Source organism: Equus caballus, chromosome 25 (genome assembly GCF_041296265.1).
Source record: "Equus caballus isolate H_3958 breed thoroughbred chromosome 25, TB-T2T, whole genome shotgun sequence".
Classification (NCBI taxonomy): Eukaryota; Metazoa; Chordata; class Mammalia; order Perissodactyla; family Equidae; genus Equus; species Equus caballus.
Genome location: NC_091708.1, coordinates 29,293,007 through 29,309,848, shown reverse-complemented (window position 1 = coordinate 29,309,848; position 16,842 = coordinate 29,293,007). Strand labels below are relative to the sequence as shown.

At 45.3% G+C, this 16,842-nt stretch overlaps 2 protein-coding genes across 11 annotated transcripts in view; one reads left to right on the top strand and one right to left on the bottom strand.

The window, feature by feature from the left end:
* Positions 1-16,842, top strand: part of ASTN2 (astrotactin 2) — an 828,204-nt gene that overhangs the window by 617,548 nt on the left and 193,814 nt on the right. The gene's annotated exons all lie outside the window — the stretch shown is intronic.
* Positions 2,825-15,543, bottom strand: TRIM32 (tripartite motif containing 32). 4 transcript variants are annotated; one of them, XM_023628759.2, is made up of 2 exons: positions 15,423-15,543; positions 2,825-5,903 (listed from the first exon to the last, which is right to left on the bottom strand). In XM_023628759.2, the coding sequence occupies exon 2, from the start codon at positions 5,824-5,826 to the stop codon at positions 3,865-3,867; it is 1,962 nt and encodes a 653-aa protein (XP_023484527.1). In that variant the 5' UTR covers positions 5,827-5,903; positions 15,423-15,543; the 3' UTR covers positions 2,825-3,864. The 4 variants fall into 4 exon arrangements, with proteins under 4 accessions (XP_023484527.1, XP_023484526.1, XP_005605800.1 ...); XM_023628758.2 differs by having other exon boundaries at positions 2,825-5,906; positions 15,423-15,504; XM_005605743.4 differs by lacking the exon at positions 15,423-15,543 and adding an exon at positions 15,139-15,400 and having other exon boundaries at positions 2,825-5,906.

The following is a 16,842-nucleotide window of genomic DNA, read 5'->3' as shown; positions in this document are numbered from 1 at the left end:
GTAGTGGGGAAACTAGGACTGAACTCAAGCCTCCATGCTTACAAAGGCCAAGTTTTAAGTGCCATATATCACCTCCACCTAATACTGAGATTAATGGCTTATTTTAATTTTTCTAATTATTTGAGTTAGTGAATCTTGACCTAGAAGAAAAAAAAAATCCTCTTATGCTAGCTATCTATAGGAATAAACATGCATGTTTGTCAAAAAAAATATATATATATGTGTATATATTTTTTTCTTGTATTCATTTAACCTCCCAAAAAGCATCAAGATACCATCTTAATTTAACCAAATAATTAGCCTTTAGGTTTTATGTGCAGCTTTCCTAGTGGGATACATTGCTGTGAATGAGTTTTACCTCTGCCCCTCCAGCAATCCTATTCTTCCTCCAAGAGGTTTTTAAATTAAGAAGCTGAGAAGTGCTGTTCCATCACCAGTACAGGTCTAAAATCTCCCCCAGTTTTAACTTGAACACCAGTTCACCATGAGGGGAAGGAAGCCTTTGTACCCTACAATCTCAGGCTGGAGTGTACATTGGGATTGACCTTCACTGACACTGCTTATACCTGGCCTTTGAGGAAGTTAAGGACAATAGAACAGTAGATTTCAAACACTTCAGACAGGAAAGACTGAAATAATTTATGGGAAAGTAGACACATTAATATCATTTATCATTAAATCATTCTTTTCTGAACACTTGGCACAGTGCCTGGCCCACAGTAGGTACTCAATAAATATTTGATGAATCATTGCTCCAAAACCTTGAATTCTATATAAATACTCAGAAATGATAAAGGAAAGCAAGGGCTTAACCAACCTGGAAGTCATTTGGTTGCCTTTAGTGCTTTATATACCTTAGAAAAGGGCTTGCCTGAGGATACCTTTGTAAGGGGGCTGTGTTAGGAAGACTCAGGTTACTGGTGGGCCCATCATCATCATCAGGTCAAGTCAATCACAGCCAACTGAAAACTGAGGACCGACTCTGCACTAGGCACCATGTTATGTGCTTGTAGCTAGAGACTAAAGTTAGCTCGTAATAAAGCTCAGATATAATATGTGGGCAAATAATTGCAACATAGTGATTTATACAGTAATAGAAATTTGAAATAGGTAGAGTGATAGATAGTAAAAAGGAACAGGTGACCAGATTTATGTGGAGACTTGAAGCTAGGGGGAGGAAATGCCTGAGAAAGGTTTTGGTGCCAAATAGGAACCTGTAAAATAGGAAAGAGGAAAGGTATTGTTTGGAGTGGTTGCACAGCCTCACGCCACTCTGCAACAATTCAATGAAGAGAAGAGAATAATAGCCGCTGCTTATTGAGTAAGCCAAGACTGGACAGGGTATTTTCACATCTGTTCTCTCACATCTTATGCTCTTCCCAGACGCAGGGATTGTTTTCACCATTTTCCAGAATAGGAAGAGTTAAATGACTTGCCCATGGCCGTGTGGAGAATAAGATGGAACTGGAAGATAAGCAATGCTGTAGTTCATTGCTTTTTCAGAAAGTGATCTGTAGATACTCAAGTTTCACAATGGCACACAGGAGGTTAGGTGAGGGGATAAAGCCTGTTCTCCAAGTCCACAGATCTGCTTCAACCAGAGCAGCTGCTGTTTGATCTATTGTACATGACAGACTTGCATCTAAGACTATTTGAATAAGGGTACTGCTGCTTAAAAACAAACAAACAAAAAACCCTGCTGTAATGGAGCAAATTAGTTTCTCGGGGCTATACTCTGCAATTTAGTCAACATGGTAGATAGCTGAAAATTGACGGAACTAAGCACAGCCTAAAATATTCACGTCAAAAAAACAAAAATATTCAGACCACAATTATTTCCATTTTGAGCCAGCAGATACCCGCTGTACTTAAGGGCCAAGGCATGAGCGCAGCTCAGAGATGGGGGGTACCTAAACGCTGAATGCCAATAGTGATGGCACTTTCTTCCAAAAGCATCAGCAGCTAGAGGCCTCCTGACCTCGTTTACATCAAGCCAGCCCACAATATTATATTCATGTCTCTGCTGCAAACCATGTGCCAAAGGCTTCGGCCACTGTTACTGCCTTAGCAAGTCCCCCACTGACAGCAAACATAGATCTCCTGCTGCCAGCTGCTACCACAGATAAAGTGGCTCTAATAACTATGGAGTCATTTGTGATGGACTTTTAATTGGATCAATTTCCTCTCAATTAAACAATCTTTGAAAATCAGGTGCAATTTCATAATCAGAACATGGGGCTTTCTCTAGGTGAAATGCACAAGACAAACTAGTTTAAGATCACTTAATTATCTTCCTTCCTATCCTTTGGCAGCTATCACAACAGAAGCCAAAAAAACGATGCCACCACCAAAAACCAATTTTGAGTAGCTCAGCTTAGCAAATTTTGCTTCCATGAAAGCAAGGTAATAGCTTTTTGGCTTGCCATCAGCCCTGCACCTAAAGAGCAAGATTATGTTGCTTAATAAACACCAAAGCCTGAGGAACCTTGTCACAAATTCCCTCAACCACCTCTGGTCTTAAAAGCACAAAGCATCTTCCTTTTTTGAACTGTAATTATAAGGGTAAAGCAGATGGTGGAGGCTCAGTTTAGAACACGGTGTTGTGACTCTAGACCTTGGGGATGACTCTGTACACATGTATGCGGGAGTAAGAGCTGGATTATCTTTACATAATGGTGCTTTTGGCTGAATTTTGACCTGGGTAGATCCTTAATGCTCTCAAGGAATGCAGTGTCAGATATGGAAGCCAAACAGCACTGTACCACTTATCCCTCTCCTCACCTCCCCAATTCCTTATTTAATTAAAAGACGTGAACATCAGTGATGAAGAAACAGTTATCAATTATTTAATGCTTGACAGAGGAATGGAAATAAATCCCGAAACCAAATATGCACTCACTTGAGGAAGATACAGAATAAGGATCCAACAGTTTTGTGTTTTAGTAATGAAAATGAGATGTGCCCACCTCCCCACTTTGTTGGCCCTGGCCTGTGTTGTACAATTCTGCAGACAACTCTTAGCACAGGTCAGTGGAGAGAAGTAGTATGAAAAATGAGGAGCCCTAGAGACTATCCAAGAGTGTTTGCTGTCTGTGTTAGCATTTATGTTTGTTTATTCTCATCTTCCTATGCTTTGGCATAATTCCAATCCATATGCTCCTTTAAAAAGGCAAGCAATGTCCAGACTAAACCCTGCAAGACCAACCAACTAGGGTCAAACCATTCTGTCACATCTGCACTTAGAGACCAATCCAAGACGGCACAAAACCCCCAGAGCTGAGAGGTACTGCTTCCCAAAGGGACTGTATATCTCCCTTGGTGGTGCTAAATGAATGAGCTTTCACACCAGTAAAGGTGATCAGACCTGAGACATCATGCCACAAGGATACGATGTCTGAAATGTCACTGAAAGGTGGAGCAGATCCCACGGGAGCATGCACACTGAATGCAGCAGGGTTGAAGAGATAGTGTCACAGATGATGCACATTATAATAGGAAGGAAATAATGGACCAGGGTCATGTCATTAAAGCCAAAAGAGAGGAAAATCAACAAAGAGTCACTACAAGGGCAAATTTCAAATACAGGGGCAAAAGGCTCTCTACTGAAGGCTCAGAAGTGCCTGAGTTCTAATCAGGCTTCAGCTAACCCCACCATGTCTCCTATTTGGGGCAATGCATCTGTTAAAGCTCTATATTTAGGGGGGGAAATAATGCAAATAAACTAAGACAGAGCTTCTAAAATTCTAAGACTACCCAGCTGGAATCAGGACACAGACTGGGTGTACTCCACGGTACCACCAACAATCAAGGAATAACGGAAGGGAAGTTAGCTGGAGAACAGAAGAAATGGATATTTCTCATCCCCTAAGGGGTGGAATATCTTCTCAGGTGGTAGCTGTAAATCTTGATGCAATGATCCCAACAGTCCAAGACCAGCAGCTGCCCCTTAGGCGTGAGGGCAATGCCCACGGGACAGGTGAGCCCCTCTCGAATAAGAACACTATAACCCCCACCCTTAGGAAAGTGGAGAATTTCCTTGCGACTACTGTCAGCCACGATGAGATCACCACGAGCATCCACACACATGCCAGCAATGCAGCGGAAATCTTCATTCTCCGAGAAGAAGTGGCTAATCTGGCGACCCAGCTGCCCATCAGGGCCCACAGAGCCAATGGAGAAGCCACCCTCCAGGTGGTGCTCATTCTGCCGATTCTCCAAATTGAGGCCTAAGCCCTGGGTGAAGTAGACGGTGCCCTCTGCATCACAGGTGACAAATTTGGGCCGCACGGCACTGCAGAGGCAGTTGTATTTGACCACCCCTGCTCCTCGGTCAACAGTAAAGCACCAGAGCTTTCCTCCTTCCACATCAGTTACCACGAACTGACCAGATGGAAGGGCTGTGATGCCCCAGGGTTTGCTCAGCTGGCTCCTGTGACATGCCACACAGTGGCCATCCAACGTGTATACCTTGAGGGAGTTGTCATAGCTGTCAGTCACACCAATCAGCCCATGGCAGTTCATGGCCACTGAGAGAGGAGTGAGATTGGGCAAATCGGCCCCAAGGAAGCTCAGCACAAAGCTATCAATGCCACTGGGGCTGCGGCGGATCTCCTTCAAAAAGCCTTTGCGGGTAAAGACTTGTATACGGTAGTTGCCACGGTCAGCAACCAGCACCTCGCCTTGACTGGTCACGTAGAGACTGACTGGAAGGTTGAACATGCCTGGAGTGCTGCCTTTGGCCCCCATCTTCTTGAGAAAGAGACACTGCTGGATATTGGTGGCTGTCTCAGAACCCCGCTGCTTAGCAGGTGAGGCCCTAGGGCTGGCAACCACTTCCTCGGGGCTCAAGTCCATCTCTCTAAATGTAACAGAGGTAGAGGCAGCAGAGGCTGCAGCCTCCATGGCCCAGGAATCTTCCATGTTGACTGTCCGGGGCTTCTTAGCAGCCTGCCCAATTTGGAGGGGGCCCACATGGCCCACCTTAAGGAGCTCCACATCCTGCAGGGTGAGCTCCCGGGGCAGGCTGGCAGTCAGCTCTGGCTCCTCCTCATCAGCTGTCTCCTCCAGTAGTGCTACATCGGCCTGCTTGATCTTGGCCAGGAAGTAGTCACAGCGAGACACAGCCTGCACCTCTGCAATGTTAAGCAAGTAACTCTGCTCTTCTATCACTTGACTATTGGACTTCTCAACCTCAGCCAAAGAGCCCGTGAAGAACTTGCGGGAGCGAGCCAGCTCTTCCTGGACCCGGCGCTCCTCGTGCCCATACTCCTGGAGAACTGCTTTATACCTTGCCTGAAGGTCCTTGGAGACACCTTCCAAGGCTACCTTCCGCCGCTGCAGCTCCCCCATAAGCTCCCGCAGACGGGCCAACTTCTCACCAAAGTCCCGTCGTCGCTCCTCGGCTGCCTCTTTCACAGGGAGTGTACAGTGGCCAGGAGGCTGGTGGTCTGCCTCGCGGCAGGGCTCACATAACACCACGCCACAGCTCCGGCAGAACTGCCGGGGCAGCCGCCGCCCACAGGACCGGCACATGAGCAGCCCCACGGCCTCACTGAGCCCAGCTGTGTCAATGATCTTCAGCACTGTCAGGTTGTCTGTCAGCTGCGTCAGGCTGGTTATGCGGGTAATCTTGCTGCAAAAGGGACAGCGGACACCATTGATGCTACTGGCCAGTAGCTTCTCCAGGCACTGGCGGCAGATGGTATGGCCACAGTGCAGGAGCTTGGGCCGCAGCTGCTCCTCTGTGAAGGACTCCATGCAGATGGGGCATTCCAGCACTTCCCGGAGGGCATCCAGGTTCAGGTGAGAAGCTGCTGCTGCGGCCATTGCTCTTCCTTTGAAGGGTCCTGCTAGCACAGCCCAGAACTGAACAGCTTAGTATTCATGCTCCAGAAGGTCAAATCCTGCTAAAGAGAAAAAGAAGTCATTATTCCATTGCCTGTAAGAATTAATTCACTCACGAAACATTTAGAGAATAACTATGATCACTCATTCAGTCATTGACTTATTTAACAAGTATTTACTGTGTTAGGTAATGGTGACACACAAGGAAACAAAACAGACAAGGCATTGCATACTGGATAAAAATTCAAATTCAGTATATTTAGTTGTGTGACCTTAAAGGAGTAACCTAAACTTCCCAAAGCTCAGTTTCCCATCACCCAACTATAAAATTTAAATAATAATGTTGCCTACTTTATATGGTTTTGGGAAGGGTTAAATAGTATGATGAATACGATGTACTTAGTATAGCACCTGGAAAGTAGTATGCTTGATAAATGTTCATTATTATTTTTATATTTTGAGAAGTCTAAAATTCATAATTTATATTACTAGAAAACTTACGTACAGGAAAGGATTACACGCAAAGTTCTGCAGGAGCACAGCGGGTGGGGTAATGAATGGATTCTGCCTAGAGGAACAGGGGAAGCCTTCCCAGAAGCAGTGACACTCCTGAGATACGTCTTGAAAGAAACAAGGCAACAAGATAGATAAAGGCCTTTTAAGCAAAGAAAACTGAGTGAGCAAGAGCATGGAGACTTTTTTATTGTGTTGTATAGAGTTTACTGTGTCATGTTTGGGGGCCTAGGGATCATCCAGAGAAACAGAAAATGATGATGATGATTAGCTTTAGTTGATCAGCAAAACATTAGGTCAGAAAATACATGTATTTTCCACTCATTTATCCCTCTATCTACTCACCTATCCACCCATTTAAGACTAGGGACCATGTACTATACTGACACTAAAGTTTTCAGGACATGAATTCTGCCCTTCGGATGCTCAACCTTTAGGAAAGAAGACAAGAACTAAGTAAATAATAATTAAGGCAGAAAGCAGTATCATAAATGAAATATGAACTAAGTTTGATGGGGGCTAGGAGAGATTCACTCTAACTTGAAAGGAAATGGAATTTTCTGAGGGGAGATGGCACTTGATAGACACCTGAGGGATGCATAGATATGTGGAGATAGGAGAAAGGGAGTACCAGGCAAAGGGCTCAGTCTTAACAAAGGTTAGAAAACAAGGGAAAGGACAAGAACTTCCAGAAGTAGAAAGAGAAGAGAACACAGCCTCTCTGGGTTTGTTTCCTCGTCTGTAACATGAGAATAATGCTGCCTTCATAAGGTCAATGTAAAGATTAAATGAGATAGTATATGTAGTGTATACAATGCTAACATTTGGCTCAGCACCAAAAAGCCCTTAAATTTTAGGTCTCTCTTCTCTCATCCTTAGGTTAAAATTGTGGGAAAATATAGGGGGATTATAGTAACCGGTTTAGGAAGTGGAGAATGATGATAAAAGTCTACAGAGCCAAAATAAGACCTTTGAACTTCATTTTGATGGGCATAGTGAAGCAATGCATGTTTTGGAGCAGGAACTGATATGATCAAAGCTGAATGGAGTGGAGAAAAAAAGCAGAGAAACTAGTTTGGAAGCTACTGCAAAATTGCCTGGGGGAGGTAATTGGGAGCCTGAACTAGGCAGCAGGTTGTGAAAATGGAAAGAAGATGCATTTGAGCAATATTCCAGAAGTGCAATGACTAAGATTTGTAAACTCAGTGGATTAGGGTGGGGAAGCGGTGGAGCTAAGACAGCCAGAAGACTCACGCCCAGATGACTAAAAAAATGGTAGCGCCTCATGAAGACAATTTATCTTGGGCCTGGAATACCCCCTGCTTTACAGAGTACATGCCATCAATACTCCCACCCTCCTTAACCCACATATGCTCATGAAGTAGAACACGAGATCTCAGTACTCTGCAGCCTTATGTCATTGTCAATTTATACCAAAATTAGAATGAATAGATGTAGTAAGGTGAGGCACATGGATAAATTTAGCTCTTCTTAAATGCAAATCCTACAGCTGCACCTGTGCAGTCTCACGATATGCAGATGGTCAACCGGTCAACCATCAAGGAGAAGGAGGTGGAGGGCAAGCATGCTTGGTTTTACGGACAATGCAGCAAGCTTTGCAAATGCCAACTCTTCCTCCAGGCAAACAGAAGAAGGGGAGTCAATGCAGAGATACATATTACAAATTTCCGTCACGTTTAGCTTTGAATGCAATCTGACAAATATTCAGCAGGAGACATGTACAATTTATCTGAAGGCAATCCCAGCTCCCTGAAATTACACTTCTCTTTTACTAGAGAGGAAATAGTATCTATCTAGTACCTACTATCTGCTGGATACTATGCTAGATGTTTCGTATAATCACATTTAATCCTCATAATGACCCATTGAAGTAGGTACTATTTTTATTATCCTATTTTACAGTTGAGGAAACTAAGGCTCAGAAAAACTGGCTGAAGGTCACATAGCTCAAACTTAGTAGAACCCACAAAACAGATAAGTTTAACTTTGTCTAACCCAACATTACTATTATTTCAAGCTTTTTTTTTTTTTTTTTACTGTCATATAACACTTATTAACAAGTGCTCTCTAGACCATACTCTGGGAAATGCAGCCTTGTAGCATATAATTTTCTCCACAAGGAGGAACAGTAATACAGTTATGAGAGTTAGCTGCTGTAGACTGGCTTAGATTGATTTATTAGCTGAGTGACCTACTCCCACACACCAGCCTTGCAAGCTATTACGACTCAAATCCATGCCTCTACAAAATGACACATTACCGCATATCATGAAGATCTCATGTGAAAATCGGAAACTGTGAATGCTGAATTCTTAAATGCCATAGGTCTGGGGACAATATAGAAATACGGATAGAAAACTCAGCTCAGGATCCAGGCAAACCTTCTCAATTCTAAACCAGTAAAATAGCTTCAGTGCTCTCTTCCATCATCTGGGACAACAGACTGAGGGCAACATTTGGTGTTTGGATCCAGAGCATGTTACCTTACAATGCACAGGGACATCTGTTCTTCCCAGAGCTGGCACTGCAGATCAGCTAATTAAACAAGTCTGCCAACTTGTAAAGATACCAGCAAATTCATTCCCCAGCTTTCTGGAATATCATATCACCTCCTTCAATTAAAAAGCTCCCTGCTTCCCTGTCTCAGCGATCCACTTTAAAAATGAATTTACTATGCCACATCCGTACCCCAAATTATCTCAGCTGTCTGCAGCTTCACTAGGCTCTTTTGAGGCAGAAAAGCATGTAAAGGAGTCTTGCCCTGAAGCTGCCCTGCTTTGCCAGGGAAACATGAATTCCCATCACTAAAGCATCAGGCATGGAGACAGCCTCAGACCTGGAAAGAGCCTAAACCATGTCTCCCATTTCCACAACCTGGGAACACTGCTTTCAGCAGGATCCTAGCCTGATTTGAAGCTAAGGCAAATACAGCCCCTCATCCAGGACACATCCAGTAATTATTGTTAATTCTGAGAATGACTCCAATGGAAGGTCGATTTGAACTTAGTTTCCCTGAAGAGACTAGACAGGTGAAAGAAATTGTCGTAGCATCCCAAGTCTTTAAGTTAGCTGCCCATTTTCTGCCAGCCGTAAAATCTAAAACCAATCAGATGAACCCCCAGCATGTTATTTATAATCTTGGCTGTCTTCACGATACCTTCAACGTGTTTCCTCTTGTACACTTTGTACTGTCAACTCTTGACCCCTCACGTCGTTCTCACCTCAGCTTACCCACCTCCCACTCCTTTGATCTCATGATTAATACGGCACATCTCATACTGATACTAGCCCAGCTCTTCACCTGCAGATGAGAATCTACCCTTAAGCTGTGTTTGCCCCGGCTGCCCTAAGACTCAGAAAAATTCTACAGTCACATCCTAGCCTGATCTAGCCGCTTCTGCATCACCATGCTTTCCCCGGTCCGTAATATAAATAACCAGCACAGCAGAAAAAAAGCAAAAACAAACCAAAAAACGCACGAACCGTGAAGTCAGACAGAACTGGGATCAAGTCGGCACTGTCACTTACAAGTTGTGGGACAGTAGGCAAGTTATTTAACTTCACTAGACCTGTTTTCTTACTTTATAAGAAGCTTACTGTGATAACTAGGGATAATGCATATAAAGTGCTTAGCCTAGAAACTGGTAGGTATGTAATGAAAGATTGTTATTTATCATAATTTTAGTAACAATCAAGAATGGTGTCAACAATAACAACTAGTACAGTATTATTAAAGCATTCAGTTTACTGCCATTTTGAAAGGATGAAGAGTCTCTCCTTTCATGGCACATAAAGGCACATAAGGATTAATAAAAGGACCAGTCAGCTTTGAAGGAATTTGATTGAGGGCACTAGATACCCATGCTAGAAACTGATGGGCAAATGAATTCACAACTTCTCTTGCCCAGGAAATAAGCTGCTGTGGCTCCTTCTAGCACAGACTAAATATGGAATGCTAGAATTAGCAGTGATCTCAAGGAATAATATAGATGAGTAAACTGAGATCAAGAGAGAGAAACCAAGACCTCATAAATCATACAGCAGAACTAGGGCTAAAAGGCAAGAGCTGGGGGAGGGCAGTATGATATAGATTAAGAAAGCGGGCTCAGGGATCAGGCTTCCTGGATTTGAATCCCAGCTCTACCACTTAACTGTGGAGACTTGGGCAAGTGACCTAACCTCTCTAGTTCTCAGTTTATCTAAGAAAAAGGGCTGTAAAGTATCCTCCTCACAAGGTTATTGTAAAGATTAAATGAGATTATGTGTATAATGCGCTTAGGACAGTACCAAGCCAGGCATGCAATTAACAGTGCAGTAAATAATAGTTTTGAGGAATAGCAGTGGCAGCTACCACCCAGCCTATGAGAAGAAATGAACAGGCACTTTTCAACAGGGAGATGGTACCCAAGATAACAGATACATACATTTCAAAAACAAAAATTCTGAGCCTTCCTGGGAGATTGTTTTACCTGCTCTCAGAATCAAAGGAAGAGAGATGACCTAAGGTTTCAAATCTCCATCCAATGCTTGAGGCCCCACCACAGGGTAGTTCTCTAGTTATCTCTACTTCCTTTACCTCTATCAGCCCCCTGGGGCCTAGGCCATGAGCAAAACTGGAGAACTTGAAGCAATTAATTAAACAAATCTTTACTGGGCACCTAGTATGAGTCCAGCCCCATGAAAACATTGGAGATATAATTTTGAGCAAAACCAGACGTGAATAGAGCTCTTCACCCAAAAACTAGAAAACACATAAAATAGTACTGCATTTCCTTTTACAAGACATAAAGGTCTATCCTACTGTTCACCCCCTTCCCTGGTTTGACTGGGTTTTTTGCAAGGTTTATCACATTTCCTTTCATGACAGCTTTCTAAACTGCATAGATTCCTCCTGCATTTGAGTGGAATGCTAATCAAGCGCATAACCATCTCCAGAAGCCAATGGTCACTCTCTGGGAGTGGCTAGCAGGACTGATGTTAAGAAAGTCAGTGACTTCCCCACCTGACACACACCAGTCCTAAATCCAGTTTAAATTACTCAGTGCATTTAAGGCCCCTGTAAACAGCTAAGATAAACTCAACAGGTGGGGGCTTATAGGGAAACACAGACAGGACCCCAAAGGTGGACCAGTCTAGGACACACAAAACAGCCCAGAAGGAAATGTTTGTGGGAAAGGAAATAGCCAAAATATGTCAAGGGCAGGTTAAATCAATAACAGACTTTGCTGGAAAAATGCTTGTCAGTTCTCTGTCTTCCTCTAAAACTGCAGGACCTAGAAAGGTTCCCTGGCATCTTCCACAAACATTTGGGTAACACCAATGCTGCCAATATGCCTCAAAGAATATAGGACAAGGGAAAAATCAACAGCCTTTTCTCAGCAGACCTCCGACTCATCTCAAACCACTCAACTCTCTTTCAGTTTCTTTTTCTGCAGACAACACATGCTCATTTAATCATGAGATTCTGATTAAAGGATCAGGAAGCAGATCCTGGGAAAGGCACAAGAAGGGATGGGAATTTGGAGGAGACTCGCAGCGGCTCCTTGGGTCAGCGAAATTTGGCAAACCAACATTCAGTTCCCTTCCAGCATTGCCTTCTTCTCAGAAAACGACCATTTATTGTCAGGCACTTTTTATACATTATCTCTTATTCTCGTAACCACCATGTGAAGTATGTGTTATTCCTCTTTATAAACGAGGAAACTAAAGCTTGGAGAAAAACAATCTGTCCAAGGGTCTCGAAGCTGGGAAGTAGAAGAACCGAGATTCAAATCCAGGTGTGTCAACTCACAGCCATAAAACCACACCCACTCCAAAGACGAGTTACAGTTCCCAAGCCGATTAGGCTACCATTAGCTCCAGGCAGAGTCTGGCTGACAGGCTGGTAAAGCCACCTAGGAATGATTTTTAAATCTGATTGTTCTTCCAGGACATAATGGAGGGAGTGTCACAGAGACAATGATCCACTTCAAGGGCCCTGTAAACTTCTGACTACCAACCCCTCTCTCGACATAGGCCTATGGGTTCTTAAGTGTTGGAAAAGCCTTTCTAATAAAACTAGTGCAAAGTAATTCAGGAGTCAGACAGAACTGACTGGGCTCACATCCCTACTTTGCCACTTGCTATGTAGCCTTGGATTATGCAACCTATTAGTTTTCTCATCTGTAAAATGGGGAACAACACCTAGATGGTTGGCAGGATCACCGGCAGGACAGATGCACATAGTAAGGACTGAATAAATGGGAGCTATTTGTATTTTTACTAGACTGAAGATGACAAGGGCAGGTGGTCCCAGATCACCTAGTAACTTAGCAGCAGGGGAAGAAGTTTTGGATTTCAAGCTTCTGATTCCCAGGCTGATTCAATTCCCATTACATAATTTTCCTTAGGGGTGTGTGTGGACATTCCAGCTCAGTCTCTTGCCTTCTGACCTATAGTCCTACTATGTTTCTCAACTGGCTTTAGCAATGCTGTAGCTAGTCCTGGAGCTGAGACAGAAAATGCTGTGACTCTGTCCTAGGGGAAAGATGCCCCAAAGAGATCATTCAGAACAGTAATTACTCTGGAGAGTATGCCTTCAGCTTCAATCCCTGGTATGAGGTATTTTTTCAAGCCAGTCGTCTCCATACCTCACACTCTAGTCCCATTCATGTCATCCTCCTGCTAACCTCAAGCTCCTCCCCTTATCTACCCACCGGTCCTGGTCTAAGAGCAAATGAAGAACAAAGTCCAGGGCTACTCCCTACCTAATCAGATTTATCCCCTTTAGAGTTTCATTTGATATCAGCCATACTCACTGAGCAGTCCTTTCACTGAGGGGAATGGGCTGAGATGATAAGACTAAGCAGGCCCCAGCAAGGAAAAAACGAGCAGGAATATACAAGGTTACAGAAATCTGAATTTGAGCCTCACTCTGCCATTCCCAGCTAAGGAACCTTAGTCAATTCCTAAGCCTTAGTTTCCTTATATGTAAAACTGGATATACTAGAGCCTGATTAGTAGGGATATTAGAAAAACTGAGTAAGAAAGTAGGTATAAAAATTGAAACCTACTAAATTTTGAACACTAACTATACACCAAATACTAGCACTATCATTTACTTCTCTGAATCTTCACAATAGTCCTACAATGTAAGTCCTGGTATTAACCCCATTTTACAGATGAAGAGTCAAGCACAGGGAGGTTAAGTAACTCATTCAGGATCACAAAGTTAGGAAGAGATAGAGCCAGGATTTGAATCCAGTATATCTGACTCTAGAGCAGGGTTTCTTATCTTTGGCACTACTGACATCTTGGGCTGGATAATTCTTTATGGTGGGGGCTATCCAGTGCACTGTAGGATGTTTTAACAGCATCCCTGGTGTCTACCCACTAGAGGCCAGTAGTACCCCACACCCCAACTATGACAACCAAAACTATCTCCAGACATTGCCAAATGTCTCCTGGGGGGACAACACCACCCCTTGTTAGGAACCACTGCTTTGGAACTTGGTACAGGACTAAATGCTCAATACATATGAGTTTGTACACCTTTTCGTGTCTCTCTCTGAGCCCAAACACCTCATTCACAGGGCCACTGCCTCTTCGAGCTGTAATGGACCTTACATAGGATTAATTCAATCTATTTATTTAACTGATGAGCAAAATAAGGCCTGAGATCATGTTCCACTCATCCCCTGGAGGTCTCACACACTAAGTGCTGTCACAATTTGAAGGCACAGGGAAAGGGGAACTTAGGCAGATGACCTTGAATAGTCTCCTGCTTCATGCCCCCTTTGACAACTCTCTTCTTCCCCCAAGCCTACCACTTTCAGCAGGCCCAGGTTCACAGTGGAGGCAGTGGCAGGACCATGGCTGCCTGATGAAAAGGGAGATTCTGTCTCTCCTTCAGGAGTCCTGATCTCTAAAGACTTATGACTTTGCTGCTGAACCCCTGAACCCTGCTAAAGTTCATACACTCATATATCGTTTCATGCATTACTTCTAGGTCTTTGGGTCCCCAGACCTCCCTTCCCATGCAGAGACTTCAGGAAAATTCCTTTAGCATCCCAAGACACCAATCCACAAATCTATTCGGAGTCCTTTAATTCTATAGCTCAGATGATATGTCCCCACCCCACCACTCAACCAGCCCCAAATCCTGTTCCCAGCTCTCTTACAATACAGAATTCCAGCCTTTTGGACTCTATATTGCAACCTTCACCAATTCTGCGTTCATGCGCCCAAATCCCTCTGACATAGCTCCTTTAACCTGTTTCTACGTCTCCGCAGACTTCAACCCTGCATCCCAGCTTCACACCCCAATCTCACACCTCACTCTGAGTCCCCATCCCCTGCATTCCAGCAGGCAGTGTGTCACCCTCCAACCTTGCTCCTTCCTCTTTTACCCATCCCATGTCACGGCACGGGTTGTCTTCAAACCTTAGGCAGGTCCCTTCTTTTTGCTAACAAGATATTGCCCCCCAAGAACTCAGCCCCTCAATTTTCCCCAGAGTCCACCTGGGAAAACGCCTCCTCCTTAGCAATTAGGATAGCCCCAGACCCTGCTCCCTCCGATCTCAGATCTTGCTCCCCCTTCCATGCCTACTGCCCACGGATTCCCTCAAGTCTCCTGCGATTCTGCACCCCAAATCTCATCAGGGCTCCCCAATTTTCTTCTATATTTCCGAAATTCTGCACCCCTGATCCCTCCAGAGCCTTCAGATCCCCTCCCATCTCCCAGATGCTGCACACCGTCTCTCCTCAGGGCCCCCACATTACCTCATACCTCCCGAGATGCTGCACCGCGAATCTTCTCAGAGCCCCTCGCTCCCCTCCCGGAGCTGCATCTCCTCCGAGCTCCTCGGTCCCCTCCGCAGCCTGCCCCTCGCCGCCCCACCCCCATCCCCACCTCGGCCCTGCCCCTCAGATCCGCTCCCCAGACCCTGCCATTTGGGCGTGGCCCGGCCGCTGCACGCTAGCACAGCCCCCTGCCCCGCCGGTCAGCCACCGCCCACGACTCCGGCCGCGGTCCCTCGTCCCCGACCCTCCTTCCCGCCCCCTACCTGACCGCCCGCCGCTCCGACGCGTCCACCGCCGCCAGCCCACCCGCCCGTCGCTTTCTGCGCACGCGCCGGCGCGCGCCCCTTAGTGGGCACCAATTCGCAGAGCCGCTTGTCCGTCACTGCGCCCCGCCCCCCGACGCATGCTGGGGCTTGAAGTCCGGCGGGCGGAGTGGCCGCGTAGGGGAGAGCTCTCAGCTAAGAATCGCGGAGCCCTAGGAACACGTCATCCGGCTATCTGTCTCCGTTGTACAGATAAAAAAACTGAGGCGAAAGGGGCCTGCCCAAGTTCCCTCAGAGTCAGGAGCTAAACCAGAACTCGTGTGTCCGACTCCAATGTGTGTCAACCCTGTCGCTAAACCACGACCTCCAGGAGTGGTCCTCAACAAAGCCTGGCGCCTCGCAGGAAGGCCTCTCTGAACCTCAGCTTTCCCATCTGAGAAATGGGCTAAGGAAGACCGCAACTTCCACTCTGGGGCCAGCACGGAAGCTGAACTCGCTTAGAAAGGTAGTTCTTCGGGCCCGGCGTTTCTCCCTGTGACACGCCGCCGCAGAGACAAGTTTATCTGTTGAACAAATTGCTCTGCCCAAGGAGTCTTCCTCCTGCTCAGCTGGGAGGCCGACAGCAGAGGTGGATACAGGAATGCACGCTAGGTAGAGCTCTCCTCCCTGCAGATCGAAGGTACCCAGGAACCCAAATCCAAGTCTAGCTTTGAGGGAGCCAGGAAAGGGTAAAGTCTTCCCATGTGGGAGGTGGTCTGGCCGACTGGCTGCGAGGACCTGTGGCCGCTTAGGTATAGGTAGTTTGAGGCCAATTACTGGCTCTTGCAGGTGACCATATAGTATAGCCTAGGAGCGGGAAGGGGTTTGGAGTAGGATGGGTTTGGACTTGAAACTCCACTTAGGTATGTGACCCTACATAATGACAAAACAGCGATCAAAAACAGTAGCAAAACCTACATCTTTGAGCACTTCGTGTCGGGCTGGAGCACTTCACATGATGGTTCTCTTCATCCTCGCAATGACCCTAGTAGATAAGCAACTGATGTCCAGGTGGTTAAACAGCAAGGCCACATGTTCATAAGTATAAAGCCCAGATTGGAACTTGATTCTATATGAGAACCCACTCTCTTAACCTTGTTTAATCTCTCTGTCCATTTCTTTATCTCTAAAAGGAGATGAGGTTTGCTATGAGGATTAACCAAGATTATGGATATATAGAGATTTTCGCTTAATTGAGGATATATATTTTTTTTTAATTGCAGTTAGCTCTTACACTCTTGAGACTGCTGATTCCAGAAGCCCCAGCATTTCAGATATTGAAGGCAATAGGAGGCTGAGTTGGTATACTTCATGGCATCCTTTGAACAGGTCTGGGGGCTCTGGATGCCTGGGTTAGCATAGAGCTCTGGAGCTATCTGAG

Excerpts from the sequence above, each read along its gene's own strand:
- TRIM32 (XM_023628759.2), bottom strand. The coding sequence starts at position 5,826 with ATGGCCGCAGCAGCAGCTTCTCACCTGAACCTGGATGCCCTCCGGGAA.